The sequence below is a fragment of the Camelus dromedarius genome, chromosome 18 (assembly GCF_036321535.1).
Source record: "Camelus dromedarius isolate mCamDro1 chromosome 18, mCamDro1.pat, whole genome shotgun sequence".
Lineage (NCBI taxonomy): Eukaryota > Metazoa > Chordata > Mammalia > Artiodactyla > Camelidae > Camelus > Camelus dromedarius.
In genome coordinates this window covers 24,666,133-24,684,097 of record NC_087453.1, presented here as the reverse complement: position 1 = coordinate 24,684,097, position 17,965 = coordinate 24,666,133, and the positions used below count along the sequence as shown (strand labels likewise).

Genomic DNA, 17,965 nt, shown 5'->3' with positions numbered 1-17,965 from the left:
ATTTTATCTTGTCTTATGTTTAAGTCTTTGATCCATTTTGAGCTTATTTTTGTGTATGGTGTAAGGGAGTGTTCTAACTTCATTGTTTTACATGCTGCTGTCCAGTTTTCCCAACACCATTTGCTGAAGAGACTGTCTTTATTCCATTGTATATTCTCGCCTCCTTTGTCGAAGATTAGTTGACCAACCTGTGAATTTTTTTTATAACAACTCAGAACTAGGAACCACCCAAAGATCCAGTAGAATCAATGAAAAAAATGTGATTATATTCACACAATCAAATGCTTCCCAGAAATGAGTGTAACTGAACTGAAGCCACACATGACAGGCTGGATACATCTCACAAACTGGGGAAAGTATTTGCAACTTATATTCCACACAAAGGGTCAGTCTCCCTTATATATAGAATTCCTTCAAGTTGTTAAGAGAAAGACCAACAATGAAATAGAAAAGTGGGCTGTGGATATGAATTCAGGGAAAAAGAAATACAAACAGCTCTTAAATGTTTGAGCAAATATTCTGCCTCACTCATAAGAGAAAATGCAAGTGAAGACTGCATTTTCACTTTCAGACTATCAAGTATCACGTTCTGATAACTGCGTTGGTAAGGCTGTGGGAAAGCGAGCACTCGATATTGCTGGTACAACTGCAAATTGGCACAAATCAGAAGGCAACTTAACTATCTACCCAAATCACAAACACACATATCCTTTGACCCAGCAATCCCACTTGTAGGAAATCATCTCACAGATAAATTTGTGTATAAAATTATCCATTACAGTATTGTTTGTAGTAACAAAGGGATTGGAAACTATTTATATGCCCACGAGGAGACTGTATGAATAAATGACAGCATTCAACTAATAAAAATAATGAGGACGCTGCATACCTACTAGCGTGGCTAAGATTTAAAAGGTCGACAACACTAAATGCTGGTGAGTTATGAAGAAAATGCCGAGACATTGCTGGTGGGAATGTAAAATGGTACAGCCACTTTGGAAGATAGTTTCTTAGAAAGTTAAATAAGCCCTTTTCTGTATGACCCTGAAATTCTATTTCTAGGTATTTACAGGTAAAAAATGAAAACAGGTTCATACAGAGGCTTACATAGCAATTTGTTGCAGCCATATTTAGAAGAGCCCAAATTGGACAAGAATCCAAATGCCTAACTGGAGAGAAGAGAGAAACTGTGCTTCCCTCACACACGAATCATACTCAGCATCATAAAAGGACAAATGACTGCTACGTGAAACAATGTAAACAAATCTTAAACACATAAAGAGGGAAAGAAACCAGATGCAAAAGAGTACATGCTTTATGATTCCGTTTACACGAAATTCTAGGATAGACAGATCTTATCTATAGACAGAACCTCAGTGGTTGCCTGGGGTTAGGACTGGGAGGGTTTGACTAGGAAGGCGTACAGGGGAACTTTTGAGGGGTGATGAAAATGTTCTGTCTTGATTGTGGTGGTGATTACACAGGTGTATACATTTATCAAGACTCATCTAACTGTACACTTAAAATAGGTGCATTTTATTGTTATGTAAATTATACCATAATAAAGTTAATCTTAAAATTCAAAGTAATAATAATAGAATAATAATATTAATCATAAGAATATCGTTAATGAGACCACTGATAAGAAAGCCCTCCAAGGTATATTAAGTGAAAAAAATCAAGGCACAGAAAATGCTAATAAGAGAAAAATGTCTATATTGTCTTGGACATGCATAATATAATCTAAAAGCCTATACAAGAAGCCAATAATAGCTTTCAGGGAGTGAGGGGTCTGAGAGGATGGAGACAGAAAAGGGAGGGATGTTCCCTAAACATCTCACCATACTTTTTGATGTTTAAATCAGGCCAGCTAGGTCTCCAGCAATCCCAACTGCTGCAACTCTTACTAACTGAATTGCTGCATTTTGAATTCTCAAAAAAAAAGTAGATTTGCTTAAAGGCTAACCTCCTCGCTGTGGGAATACTTGCTACTCGCTAGCCTAGTTTACTACTCAGTACACAAACACATCTTTTAAAACTAGAAACAGATGTCACCAAGGCTGAAAGGATCCCCCATGTCTGGTTATCTCTGGCTTTGTGCCGTTCTTTTCCTTGGCTACAGCCAGGTACAAAGGGCTGCCCCTCCCCCGCCTGCGCGCCTGTCCCGCGGCCTCGCCTTTGAGGGGCCCGGAGCCCGCAGGACCGCAGCCTCCACTCGCCCTCCCGAACCACCCGCGCGTCTCGGTATCGGGGGCTGGCGGCCACTGAGCACTGAGACTAGTTTGGGGCCTTGGCCGCATCTGCCTATCGCTGTCACCGGAGCCTCCTTTCTCCTAGGGGCACTTCCCTCCGTCTCTCACCAGGGCGCCCCGGGGCAGGACTGGTGGCAGGGCGGAGACAAAGGTCCGCCCCAGGAGGGGCGCTTCCTGGGCAGACCCCAGCAGCAACAGGAGGCCCCCTATCCCTGGCCACTCTCCACCTCCCCGCTGCGGTCCTCAAAAGCCCTTCCCGAGGGTCCCTGCCCCATGTTCACTTTCCACTCCCACGAGTAGGGGGCGCTCTGAAACCTATGGGGCGGGTAGGGGCGCGGTTGGGGAAGGGGATCTCCCTAGATGGTCGCACAGATTCCCGCCCCGCCCCCGCCCCGCCCCGCAGAGCTCTACCCCCTGGACCACTCGGGCAGGAGGGTTGTCCGGGCTCCCTGAGGGCACACGAGGTCGGGCCCCGCCCGCTGGGGTCGGGACGGATCGGCCGCGGTCGTGGTTCAGGCAGGCGGGACGGTGCGGGGTCACGCTGGGAGAGGGTGCGGGCCGGGAGCCGGGCGCCCGAGGGTCCGGAGGCGGAGTGCCGGCTGCACTGGGCGTGGGTCGGCAGCCACCCAGCCGGGGAGGAGCCTGGAGCCGCAGAAGCGAGGCGTTCGCAGCTATGGGCCCGGGGTCTCGGAGAGCTCGAGGGTCGCTGGTGTTGGGGCTGCCGTTGCTGCTGCTACTGCGACTACCGTGGCCAATGTGGGGGGCCGAGGCGTTTCAAGGTGAGTGGGAGTGCTCCCCGAGGGGTAGGCGAGGTCACTGTCAGGACCGGAGGGTCTGAAATCCCAGGGAACGTGCAGCCAGGACAGGGCATGGAAGGGCTTGGGAGGGTCTGCGTGGGAACTGCCCAGGGACTCTCAACTTGCACACTCTGCCCAGCTACCCTGTGACAATGGCGAAGCAGAGTGGCAGGGCCCCTTCCCCTCTGAGCAGCTGTCCAGCCCCCCCAAACCCCTCTGGATTCTTTGCTCTGGCCCCCTCCGCCAGCATGAGAATTCCTGCATCGCCATCCTGCAAGGTTCAGTGGGCTTCCCCTCTCCAGGAAGCCCTAGACTATTGGTGCCGTGGAGTCCCCGCTGTGCCCTCACACTAAGGGACCAGCTGTGGTCTCCACACTAATGCATCATCCCATGCTCACTCCGTCATCCCAGGGCCGTGGGCCAGAGTGTATATTGTTTATATTGTTGCCTTGTTTGGTTAGATAGAAACGACTTGAAACAGAAGGTGCCTGTTTAGCCAGGCCCTGGGGAGAGACTGCAGCTCCTCTTCCCAGGGTGATCTCTCCAAACGCTCTGTGAGATGGGGTTGATGAAAACCTCTCCCAATGGGTGGGAGGACTGGCTGAGCCCTGTACATCAAGTGCCTGGTGACGGGGCTAGGAGGGCAACCAGGGAGGAGGCAGGAATGGCCGGGTGGCCTGAGGGCAATGGGTTCCGGAGTGCAGCGTGGGGGTGAGGGGTGGGGTGGGGGGCCCCAACAGGGATGGGGTCCTGATCTGTTCTGGGGCCCCAAGGGGGAGGGACAACAGCCCTGTGCCTTTGGGGATGATCCCCAGGCATTCCACTGCTCCCTCCTCTTCAGCCTGGGGTCAGGGGAGGATGACACTACCTGTGGGAGGAGTGGAGAGGGGCTTCGTGCTTCCTAACACCACACTGGCTCCCCCAGGTTCCACTCCCATCCACCTAGTCACAGCTCCACCTCTGCCTCCCTGTCCCTCATCAAGGTGCCAATGACCATCATGTGTGCACGCAGGACCAGGAGAACCCCCAACTCACACGTACACACAGGCACCCTTTCCCCTCTCCACCCTGGGAAACCTAGGACCAGCTAGACATGGTTCTCCACACCCAGTTAAGTCCTCTCTGGGTTGAGACCTCCCCTCCCTACACTGGTCCTTCAGCCTCCATTCCAAGGCCCTGCATCACCTCACCCCACCCCCCACCTACCTGATGGCAACTAGCTGACCCAATCAGGGAGGGCTTCATGGGAGAAGGGGACTTCCTGGATGCTCCTCCAGGTGATGGCATCTGGAGGAGGAGATGGGGAAGGAGAAAGGAGTTGGGGTGGCCTGGCTGGAGCTGAGCCACTTCTACAGGCAGCCATCTCAGCCTGGGCAGGACTGGGGCCAGGATTCGGTGGGGGTTGGGGAGCTGTGAGTTCTGGGGAGCTGAGCTTCCCCAGGGACTGACTGCCTGTGGGCTCAGGCCAGCCTGAGTTCTGATCCTGCAGGGCGGGAGTGGTGAGAGTTGCTGGGGCCCACGGGGGTTCTGGGATCACTCTGAGGGAGCATTCCAGGCACCCCCTGAGTAATGCTGGGCTTTGGTATTCCTCCTGGAGCCTCTTCCTTCAGCATACCTGGCTTGAAAGCACTCAAGTTGTCCCCCAAACAACTCCCTCCTTGAAGATTTGAGGAGGGGGCTTCTGGGCCAGGATCCCTGGAAACCCTGCCTTGAGCATGAAGCCCCCAAGGGGCGCTCTGGGCAAGATAGGCCTCCCAAGGCAACATCTGGCTATTGTTTTTCTCAGATGGTAGGGGAGACTCAGGCATCCATTTTTCATGGATTTCTCACCCTAAAGGCATCTGCTGCCCAGTCTAAAAATACCCAAAGCGGCCTCCCATTTCCCTTCCCCTCTGCACTGGAGGCCTTGGTCTCTTCCTTGTGATTTTTGACCCCAAATTCCCCTATAAAGTCAGTGGGGTTCCCAAGTTCCCAGCTGAACTGTTCCTCCCAGGCTCCTCTGTCTCTCTTCTGCCACCTCCCTGGTGGCTCCTCAGTTCCAAGGGTGCCCCATGGGTGGCCAACTTTCTCCAGGCTAAACCTTTGAGTATTGAAGATGGAGTCTCACATTCCTCCCTGCTGACATCCTGTAACTCTCTCTCTCTGTTGTCCCCAACTTCCCTATGTCCCTCAGGTCTCCTTCACCCTGTGCTCTGTCCTCACTTTAGGAAACACCTTTGGAGAGCCAGTCATCCCACACTGGGTCCTGGATGGACGTCCCTGGCACATAGTCACCCTGGAAGAGCTGGTCAGTGCCAGGTCACCCCTTCCTCTGCAGATGCCCAGGGTCTCTCGGCCCCTATGCCACTCCCCAAATTTCAGCCACTCCCCAAGTTTCAGCTTGGCAGTTTTCTTGGGGTCCCTAGATCCCCCAAGTCCTTCAGGCTCTCCCTGAAGCCTTGGCAGGTGGGGGTGAGAGCCATTGAGATGGAGAGAGCCTGAACACATGGAAGTCATTTTCTAGCTTCTTCTCCCCCACCTCCTCCTAACCCTCTCTTCCCAGAATTATTTGGGCCATCCCCACTCCATCAAGCAGAGGTGGGGCCAGAGCTTTTCAGGGAACTCTAAGAAAACACCAAAAAATCTTCCTTTTGCAAAGTTTACTAGAACATGTGACTCTGTGGACTCACTGCTGTCCCCTCCAGGATCCTGCCATGGAGGGGCCTGAAACTTCAGCCTCACTGGCTCATGTGGGATCCACTTCTGCCCAGTAGCTGCTCTCCTAGTGCCCTCAGATGCAAGCCTGCCCCGTTTTGGTTCTCCTGGACACTCTGCCCCAGCCTCCTCCCAACGCCCACACATCACACACTTTCAGAGTCACCTTGCCCCCATCCATATGTGCCACACAGCTGTGCTGCAAACCAGAAGGCCAGCAGCCTTTGTATGCCCATTTCACAGAGGGGCAAACTGTAGCCCAGAGAGGTTGGAGAAACTGCCCAAGGTCACACAGCTCTGTAACCCAGAAGCCTGAGACCTACTAAGGTCTGGAAGACTTCAAACCATTGGCCAATGTCCCCTAAGTCTAGAGAGCCATCGTCATCCTGAGTTGTCAGGAAGGAGAGGACAGCCCACTGTCCAAGCCTGCAGGAAGGCAGACAAACCCTGCCCTGAAGGCTGGGACAACCCCCTCACCCCCACCAGGCCCGACAACTCCCAGCCTAGGTCCCTCACTGGGTCCCCCAAACCCTCGGGGCCCCTACTTAAGTGGTCCGCACAGCACTGGCTGGAGCTTTGAGATTGCTCTCTTGGATGTCACAGGTGGGGGGGGAGGGGCGCACGCTGAGGCCCCCTGACCATGGCCCTCCCTCTGCGCCTGGCCTTGGCTGTGACCAGGAGGGGAATGCCAGAGGGGCTTTGCTTTCCCCGCTTGCTGGCCCCTGTCCCTGTGAAGCCTGCCAAGCTGAAGACAGCAGACAGAGTGGCCGGGAGTCCCGTCCTGGAAGCAAGAAACACCCACATTTCAGGTTGGAGATGGACTGCATCGTGAGGGGCAGGGTCACCAAGAGGGCAAGAAGTGAGGACGGCAGTGGGTGCAGGGACCCAGAGAGGGGTGCGGGCGGGGTAGGGTGTAGCCTTCCGTCTGCGCTGCTGCCTTTCCTCAGTGCAAACCTTTTTCCAATTAAAACAAGTGGCATTCCAGCCACATGAGCTCATGCCTGGGGCCTTGGGGGACTTTTGGCTGGGGCAGGGGACTATCTGCTCCCCACCTGCAGAGGAAGGGTCTCCCCAAGACTCTGGGCCCCTTGGCCTGGGGCCCAGCCCAATACATTGTGGGATAAAAGGGGAGGGCCAACAGGGGTGGAGGCCAGCATTCCAAACACACAGCTGCTCTTCAGGAGGCTCCAGGCCTGCTCCAGCCCTGGGCCCCCAGCCAGGCTGAGTGGACAAGGGGCAGATGTGGTAATCCCTAAAGAGAGGAAGAAGCAAAGAGAGTAGAGGGAAGGAAGGGTGGGTGGGCAGGACTAGGCCCAGGCCCAGGCCCAGGCCCGCCCTCCTGACCTCTAGCCGAGAAAGCCAGTGTTTTTCTCTCGGCCTGGGTTGCAGGTCAGTGTTTACTTCAGGGGCTTAATGAAGCTGGTGTGTGGTGAGCCTGCTAGAGGCATAGGAAAACTTGGGGTGCAGTTTATCAGAAGTGGAAGTGGAGGTACTAAGTCTGAGTTTTACAGGGAGTGGGGAGCAAGCAGCAAGATATGGAGAGGAGAAGCGGTGAGGAGGCTGGAGCAGCAGCTGCCCCCTTCTCCCCTGTCTTGAGGACCCCCACCGTCTTCCCTGCATAGAGAAAGGCTTCTGGGCATGAAAGTGGAGGGAGGGCCACAGGAAGGGCCTAGTAACCTTGGGCAAGGCTTGGCACCTCTCTGAGACTTCTTGTCTCTCCAGGAAGGATGTGATGTGCACCTAGCAGGCTCTGTCAAATGGCTGCTGACAGGACAACGAACATTCCGAGTTTGGGAACATCTTTGCATTTTCTCACCCCACACTCATCCACACCCCCCAGGACAAGCAGGAGGCCTGCCACCCCATACCCCTGTGCTCCCCCCGTGAACTCCCTCACCAGCCAGCTCCATACCCCTCCTGCTCCCTGGCAGGCAAGAGGCCAAGATGCCTGCTCTCTCAGCCCTGCATGCATTCTTGTCCAGGTCTCGAAGCTAGAAGAAGGGCTGGTGGCCTTGGAGGTTGAAGGCCGGGAGCTCCTGCTCGAGCTGGAGAAGAACCAGTGAGTACCAGGTCTGGGATGGGGCTGGGAGCCAAGAATAGCTTCTGTCTCTGGGGAGGGATAGGTGCTGGGAGCAAGGACTGTCAGGAACCCTAGAGGGAGGCTGGATGGGACGAGGGCCCCAGAGGAGGAGGTGCAGGTGACAGGGAGAGTCATGCCAGCCCAGGACTGGCTCCCTTGAGACTGACATAGACTACTGAGGCTGGATCAGCCCTGCTGTGGGAACCTCTCTCATCCCAGCCCCAGGAGCATCTTGTCTGCTTCCTGCCAAGACTGAACGAGCATCACCTGGTGGGTGCTCATGGGGTGTGCTGAGTCAAAAGAGAATCCAGGATGGATTCCAAAAATAGGCGGGTGCTCCAGGCTGTGGGAATGGCAGGGACAGAGGTACAGTGGCTACTAACATCCAGGCACATTCAGGGGGCAGCAATTCGGCCTGCCTGGGGAGTCTCCATCTGGAGGGAAGGGAGCAGGGGAAAACAAATTTGGGGAGTCCTAGTAGGGCCGAATCACAGAAGGCCAATGTGGTGCTGAGTGTCTGGGATGGTGCAAAACCAAAGATTTTGAGCTGGTGAGTGAGCAGGCTGGGCTGGGCTGGGTGGGTGCATGTCTAAGACCATTTTCAACAGCTATCATTTATCAAGTGCTTGTTTCATTGCAGGCACTGTTCTAAGCACTTTACATGTTTTATCCTCCCCCATGCACTGGGAACAGACAGGCTCCACCATGTTTAATCATAGTTTCTCTGGGATTCGATGTCCTTATGCATTAAATGGGGTGATTACATCACCTCCCTCCTAGGGTTGAGTGTATGCATGGAGTGCGGGAGCACAGCTGGAGAAAAGAGGAAAGACCGGCAAGTGCAGAAGCAGGTGTCACAAGATTTTAGGGCAGTCTGGGGGTAAAGAGGTCCAGGTGAGGTGGGGCAAGATTTTCTTTAGAGAGATTTACTTCCCATCTTGGTGGGAAGGATCCTGGTGAGATGGAGCCTGAAGATGGAATCATTATTTGAGTGGGGTCTGAAAAAAGAGAGGAGGGGGATCCTTGCTCAGATAGGATGGGCCAGAAGTGGTGTAGATCCTGTTTTTTCTCTGGAAGCAGTGGGTGAGCATTGCTGAAGGACAGATGGGGAGATACATGGGATCTGGGGGCCTGGGGAGAAGATTTGAAGGCTCTTTGAGTGGGCGGGGGTGGCCTAGAGGGTTGTCCAGATGCCCAACAAGGGCGGGCAGCAACAGGGCCACCTAGGAAGTTCACCACACTTCTTGACTCCAAGTCCCACCTTCTTGGCAGTGCCTCCTGACTCCTCGCCTCCTGCCCAGTCTCTCTCTAACACTCCTGACCTGTGGATCCAGCTGCCTGCCACAGGCCCACTGGGACCATCAACCTTCCCCTTGTTTCTACTCATCCCTGGTGTGTCCCACACTCCCACTTCCACATCTAAGCCATCACTGGGGCCCCTTCCCGCCCTTCATCTTGCTCCCCCAGCCCAAGATTTTTCTGAGCTGGAAAATGCATAGTCACTCCTTTCCCTTCCCTAAGAGACATTTTGGGTGCTTCACTCAGAGCTACTCAATTAGCATTCAGGGAGGAAGATCGAAGGGCATCCTTGAGGAGGCAAGGCTGGATTAGGTCATTTCTGCAACAACCCCTCCTAGCAGGCTGCTGGCCCCGGGATACACAGAAACCCACTACACACCAGATGGGCAGCCAGTGGTGCTGGTCCCCAGCCGCACGGTGAGATACTTCCATGGGCTCTGAGAACTGGGTGAGGGGTGCGGGGGATGCACCCCCTGAGGCCTCTGCACCACTTCCCCCATTCTCCTCCTGTTCCTAAAGAGAAGCTGGATTCAGTCCGCCACCAGGCTCTCTCTTGCCCCTCCCACTTCAGACCTGGCTGAGATTTGGGGCCGGGTCCCTTGCTCTCCAGGATCATTGCCACTACCATGGGCGTGTGAGGGGCTTCCCTGACTCCTGGGTAGTCCTCAGCACCTGTTCTGGGATGAGGTGAGGAGTTCAGGAGGAGGGGGCTGGGCCTGGGGCTAGGGAAAGAGTTCCCTTATACCTGTCTCTGCACCCCTTTGCACCCTAGGGGCATGATAATGCTCAGCAGCAATGCCAGCTATTATGTGCATCCCTGGCCAGCTGGGGACTCTGAGGACTTCTTGACCCACAAGATCTTCCGGATGGAGCAGCTGCTCAGCTGGAAAGGATCCTGTAGCCACAAGGACCCAGGGGACAAAGGGGACATGGCCAGACTTTCTCGTGCCACCCAAATCAGGGTCAGGGGCATGGGTAGGGGTGGGAGTGGGCATGCAGTATCCACAGCCCTCTAAAATCAGAGACAGCAATGCACAGCCCCAGTTCAGGGCCTCCTGTCCTGACATTTTTATTTGGAGGCTGAAGAAACAAGTTCAAGAGAATTTTAACGTTAACTTTGTGCGTTCTGGGAACTGGGTTTGGTCAGGGCTCAAGCCCAGCAGCCTGCCACTCAGGGTCACCACTGCCACCCCCCAGGAGAGGCGGGAGTCCCTCAGAAGTCCGAGATACCTGGAGCTGTACATAGTGGCTGACCACACCCTGGTGAGAGGAGCCCCAAGGGGGTTGGCCCGCCTGGATGTGGCCAGCTCAGCCCCTCACATCGCCCTTTCTCTGCCTTTCAAGTTCTTGACCCAGCACCGGAACTTGAACCACACCAAACAACGTCTTCTGGAGGTCGCCAGCTATGTGGATCAGGTTGGGTCATTGGGGAGAGAGCCGTGGGTGACAGCGTGACAGGGACAAGCTTGGAGATGGGGAGAGGGGACGGAGGGAAGCAAAGAAGGGCGCTCCCACGGGCACCAAGGCAGATCACCCGTTTCAGCCTTGTCCCGCTGTGTCCACAGATTCTCAGGACTCTGGACATCCAGGTGGCGCTGACCGGTCTGGAAGTGTGGACCGAGCAGGACCGGAGCCGCGTCACGCCAGACGCGAACGCCACGCTCTGGGCTTTCCTGCAGTGGCGCCGGGGGCTGTGGGCGCGGCGGCCACACGACTCGGCGCAGCTGCTCACGTGCGTGCCTCTGACCCCCACGCGGGTCCCCCCTGGGCGGCGCGGACTCCCGGCCATCCGGGTCACGCTGCGCTCCTCCCACAGGGGCCGCGCCTTCCGGGGCGCCACCGTGGGCCTGGCGCCCGTCGAGGGCATGTGCCGCGAGGAGAGCTCTGGAGGCGTGAGCACGGTGAGCGCCACCCGGGACCGGAAGGGGAGGGGAGGTGCCGGGGAGGTGCGGTCCCCGCAGCCCGCGGTGATCATCTCACGTCTCCTAGGACCACTCGGAGCTCCCCATTGGCGCTGCAGCCACCATGGCCCACGAGATAGGCCACAGCCTCGGTCTCAGCCACGACCCGGACGGCTGCTGCGGGGAGGCGGCGGCGGAGCAGGGTGGCTGCGTCATGGCAGCGGCTACCGGGTACCGGCGCTGCGCGAGGGAGAGGGGCTGAGGGAGGCCCCGCGGGGCCCAGGCTTCCTCAGCTGTATCTTTATGGGCGAAATGACTATCCCTCAGTTTCTTCTTCTGCAATATGGGGGTGATGATAATAGTACCCTCCTTGAGGTTTATGAGGCTTAAACGGAGGAAACTCAGGCAAAGTGGATTCTCACAAATATGGAAATTACTTTCGGAACAATGTTGCGAGGTGACTCCAACCAGGGGGTAGGGGCGCTGGGTGGGGATTCGACTTCGGGTCCTGGGCTGCCGGATCTTGGCTTCACATCCTTCTGCCTCCGGCTCACTGCGTGATTTTACGCCAGTTTCTTACCCTCTCAGAGCTCCCCCTCTAGAGAATTAGACCACCCGTCGCTGGGGCGGAGTCCGCGCATCGGGCGGCTGTGTGGCTATTCACTGGTGTGTAGGGGGGAGGGGATCCGAGGGAAGAGTTTGGCAGGGGTGGTCCCTGCATGCCCGACACCCTCCTCCCCCCGTAGGCATCCGTTCCCGCGCGTATTTAGCGCCTGCAGCCGCCGCCAGCTGCGCGCCTTCTTCCGAAAGGGGGGCGGCGCGTGCCTCTCCAACGCGCCGGACTTTGGGCTCCTGGTGCCGCGGGCGCGCTGCGGGAACGGCTTCGTGGAAGAGGGCGAGGAGTGTGACTGCGGCGCCGGCCAGGTCAGGTCCGAAGGTCTGGCCCTAGGGGACCAAGGCCGGCCCCCGCCCGCCCCCTCCCCGGAGGTCTGGGCGCTGCACCCTCACCTGGTCCCTCCTCGCCTTTCCGGCTCCAGGAGTGCCCGGGCTCCTGCTGCCTTGCCCACAACTGCTCACTGCGTGCGGGGGCCCAGTGCACCCATGGGGACTGCTGCGCCCGCTGCCTGGTGAGGGCATAGAAGGCTCCGAGTGAGGGCTGGGGAAGTCTTGGCAGCTGGCTCTGCCCTGTGCGTGTGTTCGCGTGGACCTCGCTACCAGGCTCTCCCGTTTCCAATCAGCGCTCTCGGCGCGGGTCTCTAACTGTCCATTGTCTCTGTGCCTCGCCGCCCTCCCTCCACCCGGGGAACCTGCGCAGCTGAAGCCCGCGGGCGCGCCATGCCGCCGGGCTGCAGGCGACTGTGACCTCCCTGAATTCTGCACGGGCACCTCCCCCTATTGCCCCCCTGACATTTACCTACTGGACGGCACTCCCTGCGCCAGAGGCCGCGGCGCCTGCCGGGACGGCGAGTGTCCGACGCTCGAGCAGCAGTGCCAGCGGCTCTGGGGCCCTGGTGAGACCACGCGTGCGCTCCGCCCCCATCTTTGGGTCTGCGCGCTTTCGACTCCAGGGAAGGTGGGCGGGGGAACTGAGGCAGGCTGAGCGTGGTTCGGGTCTGGGCTGACCCCCAGTCCCGCCCATGCTTCTCAGGCTCCCGCCCAGCCCCGGATGCCTGTTTCCAGGTCTTGAACCCCGCAGGAGACGCCCACGGGAACTGTGGGCAGCACAGCGACGGCAGCTTCGTGCCTTGTGCTCAGAGGTGGGGAGCGGAGGGAGGCGAAGCTGGGGAAGCGGGTAGGGAGAAACTCCACGCCTTTTGACTACCCTCCACTTGTCCCCAGGGATGCACAGTGTGGGAAACTGCAGTGCCAGGGCGGGGAGCAGAGCGCACTGGTACCACACACGGTGCCGGTGGACTCCACCGTTCGCCTAGGCAGCCGCGAAGTGACCTGCAGGGGTGCCTTCGTGCTGCCTGGTGCCCAGCTGGACCTGCCTGATTTGGGCCTGGTAGAGTCAGGCACCCAATGTGGACCTCAGATGGTGAGCCCTGCCCATCCAACCCCTCGCTGCCACTTGAGTCCCCAGGCCCAAGGATCACGCCCCCTCACTGACAAGCGCACGCATTGCCCATAGGTGTGCCAGGACAGGCGCTGCCAGAACGCTACCTTCCGAGAGCTGGAGCTCTGCCTGATTGCTTGCCATGGCCACGGGGTGAGTGGCCCGAAAGTTGGCGGGGGTGAAGGCGGCTTGATGTTTCTGGTCTCATAGGACCCCACTTTTCTTTCCTCTGCAGGTTTGCAATAGTAACCATAATTGCCACTGTGCTCCAGGCTGGGCTCCGCCTTCCTGTGACAAGTCGGGGTTTGGTGGTAGTGTGGACAGTGGTCCAGTGCAGTCTGAAAGTGCGCCCCTGGGGGGGTCGGGAAGGGGGAGGGGCCGTGTGGTGCACCTCAGGACTCAGCCATACCCTGTCCTCCACAGCCCAAGACACCTTCACGCTGGCGGTGATCCTTAGCTTTCTGCTGCCTCTGCTCCTCGGGGCCAGCCTGGCCTGGTGCTGCTGCCGGCACCCAGGACCCTGTCTCCAGCAATGCCTCTGGGGTTCAAGGAGGGACCCCGTGTGCAGTGGGTAGGCACTGGGGACTTAGGTGGTTCTGGTCCCTCAGAGCTCTGCCTGGCCTGGGGCAGCCAGGGTGGGGTCCTCAGGTGCAGAGAGGCAGGCAGAGGCCATGGAAAGAAGCCTTAAGCAGAAGGCCTCAGTGGCCTCCCAGTCAAGCAAAGGTGTAGATCCCTGCAGGGCCCTCTACCCTCCCCCCACCCCCATTACTGTGGTTCCTCACCTCTTGTCCACGTCTCTTGTTTCTCCCACCAAGAGGCTGCCTCACCCTTGACTTTGCCCTGTTTTCCCACCAGCTCATAATGCAATTCCTGCTCCACTGTGCCCTTCAAGCCTCTCCAGCTTCTCTCTCATGAGCTCTCAGCCCGCTGCCACTTCCGCTGCCTTAATCTCGGATTTTACCCCCTCCAACTTCCCAAATGCTGGGCCCAGCACATCTTTCCATTCCATACCACTGGGCAGCTATGGTGCTGGCTGTGCTTGTGCCAAGGGCCTGCCCCTAACCCAGTTCTCCGTGACCTAGGATGGGGGTTATATGATACCAAGCATGGTCAGTCTAGGGCTGCCCCTTCACTGGGCGCTGTGCAAGGCAGGCCCCCTATGACCACATCCGATACAGCCTAGCCTTGGGAGTGTTCCTGGCAAGCTGAGGGAGAGGGCAAGGTTTGGGCTAGAGATGGGGGCAGAGGGCATCCCAGACAGGGGCAGGGCACCAGCCAGGTCCCAGGTGTGGGCAGAGACGTCCTTGACAAAGTGAGTGTTGATTGTGGGTCTGTGGGCAGAGGAGCAAGGTGGGCAGAACTTGGCATGTCAGCATGGGGGGCCTGCAGGAGGACAGTGACTGCATGTCATCACCAGGGTGGGGTCCTGAGGAGACTTTCGGAAGGGGCAAGGCCCTGGGAGATGGGGCGGGAGCAGCTGAGCATAGCTTGGCATCATTGAGGGCAGCAGGGCCACCCAACGGCAAGGAGCAGACACAGATGCCACGGCAGGAGGAAGTCCACCCCTCTCTGGGACTTGAGTGATGCTGACATCTGGAGGATGCTGAGGGTGGGGCCAGAGCTTGGGAGAAATGTCAGGGCTGGAGAGAGGAGGTGGCCCTGGAAAGCATGAGTCACAACTGGATCCTAGACCCTAAGGGCTCCTCTCAGGAGGAAGTAGGAAGGGAGCTGGAGAGAGTGACCTGGCACCCAGCTCGGGCTGGGGGTAAGCTGCCAGCTGCAGGGAAGAAGCCCCAGAACACCCTGCTCATGGTCACGGTCTCAGTCTCCTGCTGTCTATCCACTGCTCAGGCCCAAAGATCACCCATGCAGGGACTACCCTCTGGGCAGCATTCAGCCCACGGAGTTGGGCCTGACAGCCACTGGGGAGCCCCAGCCCCTGGGTGAGTGAAGCACGGTGGGAGATGGGGGAGAGGGGAAGGGATGGGCTCCTGTCTTCTGCCTCCTTCCAGATAGGCCCCCTCCTCTCCACTGAGCACCCAACCACCTTAAGCCCCTGTGCCCCACCCCTTGCCAGGGACTCCTGCCACCTGTGTTCACGGCACTCTTCCTCCACTTGTTGCTCCCCTTGAGAACTCTGCCAGAGCCCAGCAGCCACCTTGAGAAGCCTGTGCCCTGTGGCCAAGGTAGGTGGGGGCCTCCACCTCCAACTGCTTACCCATACCCCCCCATTGCCCCTCATCTGGTAGTCCCTCACTCTGAGGTTCTGAGCTTGCGTTATTCTGGAAATGAGCCCTCCAGGAGAAGCTGTCTAGATGCTGGAGGCCCCTGGGGCAGGGGAGGGAGAAGCTGCGACTCTTCTTGGGTCATCGGCTTTCACTGAGGGAGGACAGGGGTCCCTGCCACATGGCCTGCAGCCTGGGGTCCCAGCCCTCAGGGCATGACCCTTCCCCCCTTCATTCTCAGCAGGTCAAGTCCAAAAGCCCAGATCCTGTCTCTGGTGAAAGGTGACTCCTGAGATGAGAAGACTTAAGGACAGCTGCTCCAGGAACTCGGGTCCCCAGGGGCAGAGCCAGCCAGTCCGCTGACCTCCTGCACCTTCAGGCACCTACAACATTTCTTCCAAGTTACCTCTGCACCACCTACTCCAGGACCCTGGAGCCTCATCAGAATTTGCTCAGTGCCATCCCTGTTCTGCAGGGCTGCTAGGCCTGGCTAGGGCACACCCTCCAGCCCAAGCAAGAGTCCATCAGTCCCAGGAGCAAAGGTCTTGTAGTCACTGACCTCCTGTCACCGGGGGTGGCTGGGTCATGCTGGGAGCCTAGCCTGGACCCACGGCCTCTGTCCAGGTGTGGGTGTGCTGCATGCACTTTCTCCAGACCCAGCTCTGGAGGGCACTGACTGCTGGGCCAGAACTCCAGGGGCCCTGCACTTTAGACTGATCCACGTCCCCGGAGCCTGGGCCCTGAAAAAACAAACAGAATCCTTGGGACCTTCCTTCCTGCCTCCTCCCCTGGTCTTTCCCCCCAGATGCTTCCTCAGTCCCACCCTATTCCTAGTTGTCAGGTGAGGTTTCCAAGGAGCCTGGGGATCTGCTGAGGCCCCTTCCCTTTGGACATTAATCAGCTCCTCCTCCATTCCATGGGTGGGGACGAAGCAAGCCATTTTGGAAAGGACACCAAAGTAGAAATCAGAAGAAAGACATATTGCCCTGAGACCTATGAGTCTTTTCTGTCTTTAAATTCAAACCCATGGGGGCTTCTTGAGGGTGACGAGGGGTAGTGGCTGGTGGATGGAGCCCCAGATGACAGCCAGGCCCCAGATGTACCTGTGCATAGGATGGTGTTGCCCAGCTTGAATGATCCCTTTGCTCCACCTCTCCTGTCTCGCTTGGACACTCGGAGAGGCCATTTATTCTCTCCCCTTGCTTCATGCAAGAGTTGCTGAGTGACATTCTACATCAGCCAGCTGTTGCTACATAAAAAAACCATCCCCAAACTTAGTAGCTTAGAACAATAACCAGTTCTGTGAATTGGCAAATTAGGTTGAACTCAGCTGGTGATTCAACTTGCTTCAGTCACTCATATGTTTGCAGTTAACTGCTGGTCACTAGGTGGGTCTGCTTCTGGGGTTGGCTGGCTGTTGGCTAGAGTGATGGGGACAAATGGGCTCTGTGTCTTTCATGTTCCAGTAGGTTAGCAAGGCCTGGTCACATAACAGCTGGGGAGCAATCTAAGAGAACACAACCAGAATTAGAGTGAGACAAATGAGGCATTTATCTTGGGCACAAAAAAAGTAATCAAGAGAAGTAATATATACATTTTTTGATGTTTCATGTTCCTTTTTTTTTCATTAGTTTACAGTGTTGTGTCACTTTCTAAGATAAGTAATATTTTAACGTAGTATATTTACAGATCAAAATTAATGCAAAAACCCACGATGAACAAACATTAAAATTTTAACTAAAGACAGGATCAACTACAGTGCCATGCCAAGCCACGCTGGAGCCTGAGGCAAAAGGAGAAACCAGTAATTGTGATCCTGGGGCCAGTGCCCCACTCACCTCCTCCTGCAGGAGAGTAAGTGGAAGCTTGCTGGGCTTCTTGAGAGTCCACGACTGGCACATTTTGCTTCCATAACATTCTATTGGTCCAAGCAAGTCACCAGGCCAGCTCAGTTTCCAGGGGTTGGGAGATAAACTCCATCTCTGGAAGGGAGGAACAGCAAAATCATATTGCAGAGGGTGTGAAGAGTTGGGGGATCTTTGTAATTACCCACTGGCAGCAGAGGAGCAGCAGTGCCGAGGCTCTGGTGAGGCTCAGGCATGCTCTCGCTCTGCCAGCTCAAGGCACTGAATGAGATGGTTTGCTAAAGCCCCTGCCTATGTCTTCTGTGGGATTCTGACTTACAGAGACAACAGAGCGATGGCAAAGAGAGGTTAATGCCATCGAAGAAAGTTCTCTTCTATCGCTCACAGCTCCCTCTAGAGAAAGGGGCACGCCCACCACACAGGGACACATAGGGAAGCACCAGGTTTATTAAGGAAAGACTGAGGAACTACCACAGATTGGAAGAAACTAAGGTGACATGACCACTAGCTGCAGTGTGGGATCTTGGATGAGATCTTGGAACAGGATGAGGACATCAGTGGAAGAGCAGGGAAATTCAAAATGGTCTGTAGCTTAGTTGTCTTATACCAATGTTAATTTCCTAGTTTTAATAACTGTACCATGGTCGGTCGGGTAAGATGCTGATTTAGGGGAAAGTGGGTGAAGGGTATAAAGGAAACAGTAGTATTTTTGCAACTTTTCTGCAGTCTAAAATTAGCTAAAAAAAGTTTACATAAAATCACAAAAGAAGGAAAAGAACAATGTTGTTTCATAAAG

The 17,965-nt window shown here is 56.3% G+C and overlaps 1 protein-coding gene across 1 annotated transcript; it reads left to right on the top strand.

Moving 5' to 3' along the window:
- The first annotated feature begins 2,861 nt into the window (after window positions 1-2,861).
- On the top strand, window positions 2,862-17,132 carry ADAM33 (ADAM metallopeptidase domain 33). The gene is made up of 22 exons (XM_010988257.3): window positions 2,862-3,031; window positions 5,257-5,336; window positions 7,726-7,802; window positions 9,461-9,539; window positions 9,733-9,809; window positions 9,895-10,084; window positions 10,320-10,385; window positions 10,467-10,538; window positions 10,688-10,854; window positions 10,939-11,023; window positions 11,112-11,254; window positions 11,770-11,947; window positions 12,061-12,150; window positions 12,339-12,534; window positions 12,672-12,780; window positions 12,863-13,061; window positions 13,155-13,232; window positions 13,315-13,423; window positions 13,503-13,650; window positions 14,931-15,022; window positions 15,213-15,265; window positions 15,546-17,132. Exons 1-22 carry the CDS (start codon window positions 2,926-2,928, stop codon window positions 15,588-15,590), a joined length of 2,439 nt encoding a protein of 812 aa, XP_010986559.1. The 5' UTR covers window positions 2,862-2,925; the 3' UTR covers window positions 15,591-17,132.
- The last annotated feature ends 833 nt before the right edge of the window (window positions 17,133-17,965 follow it).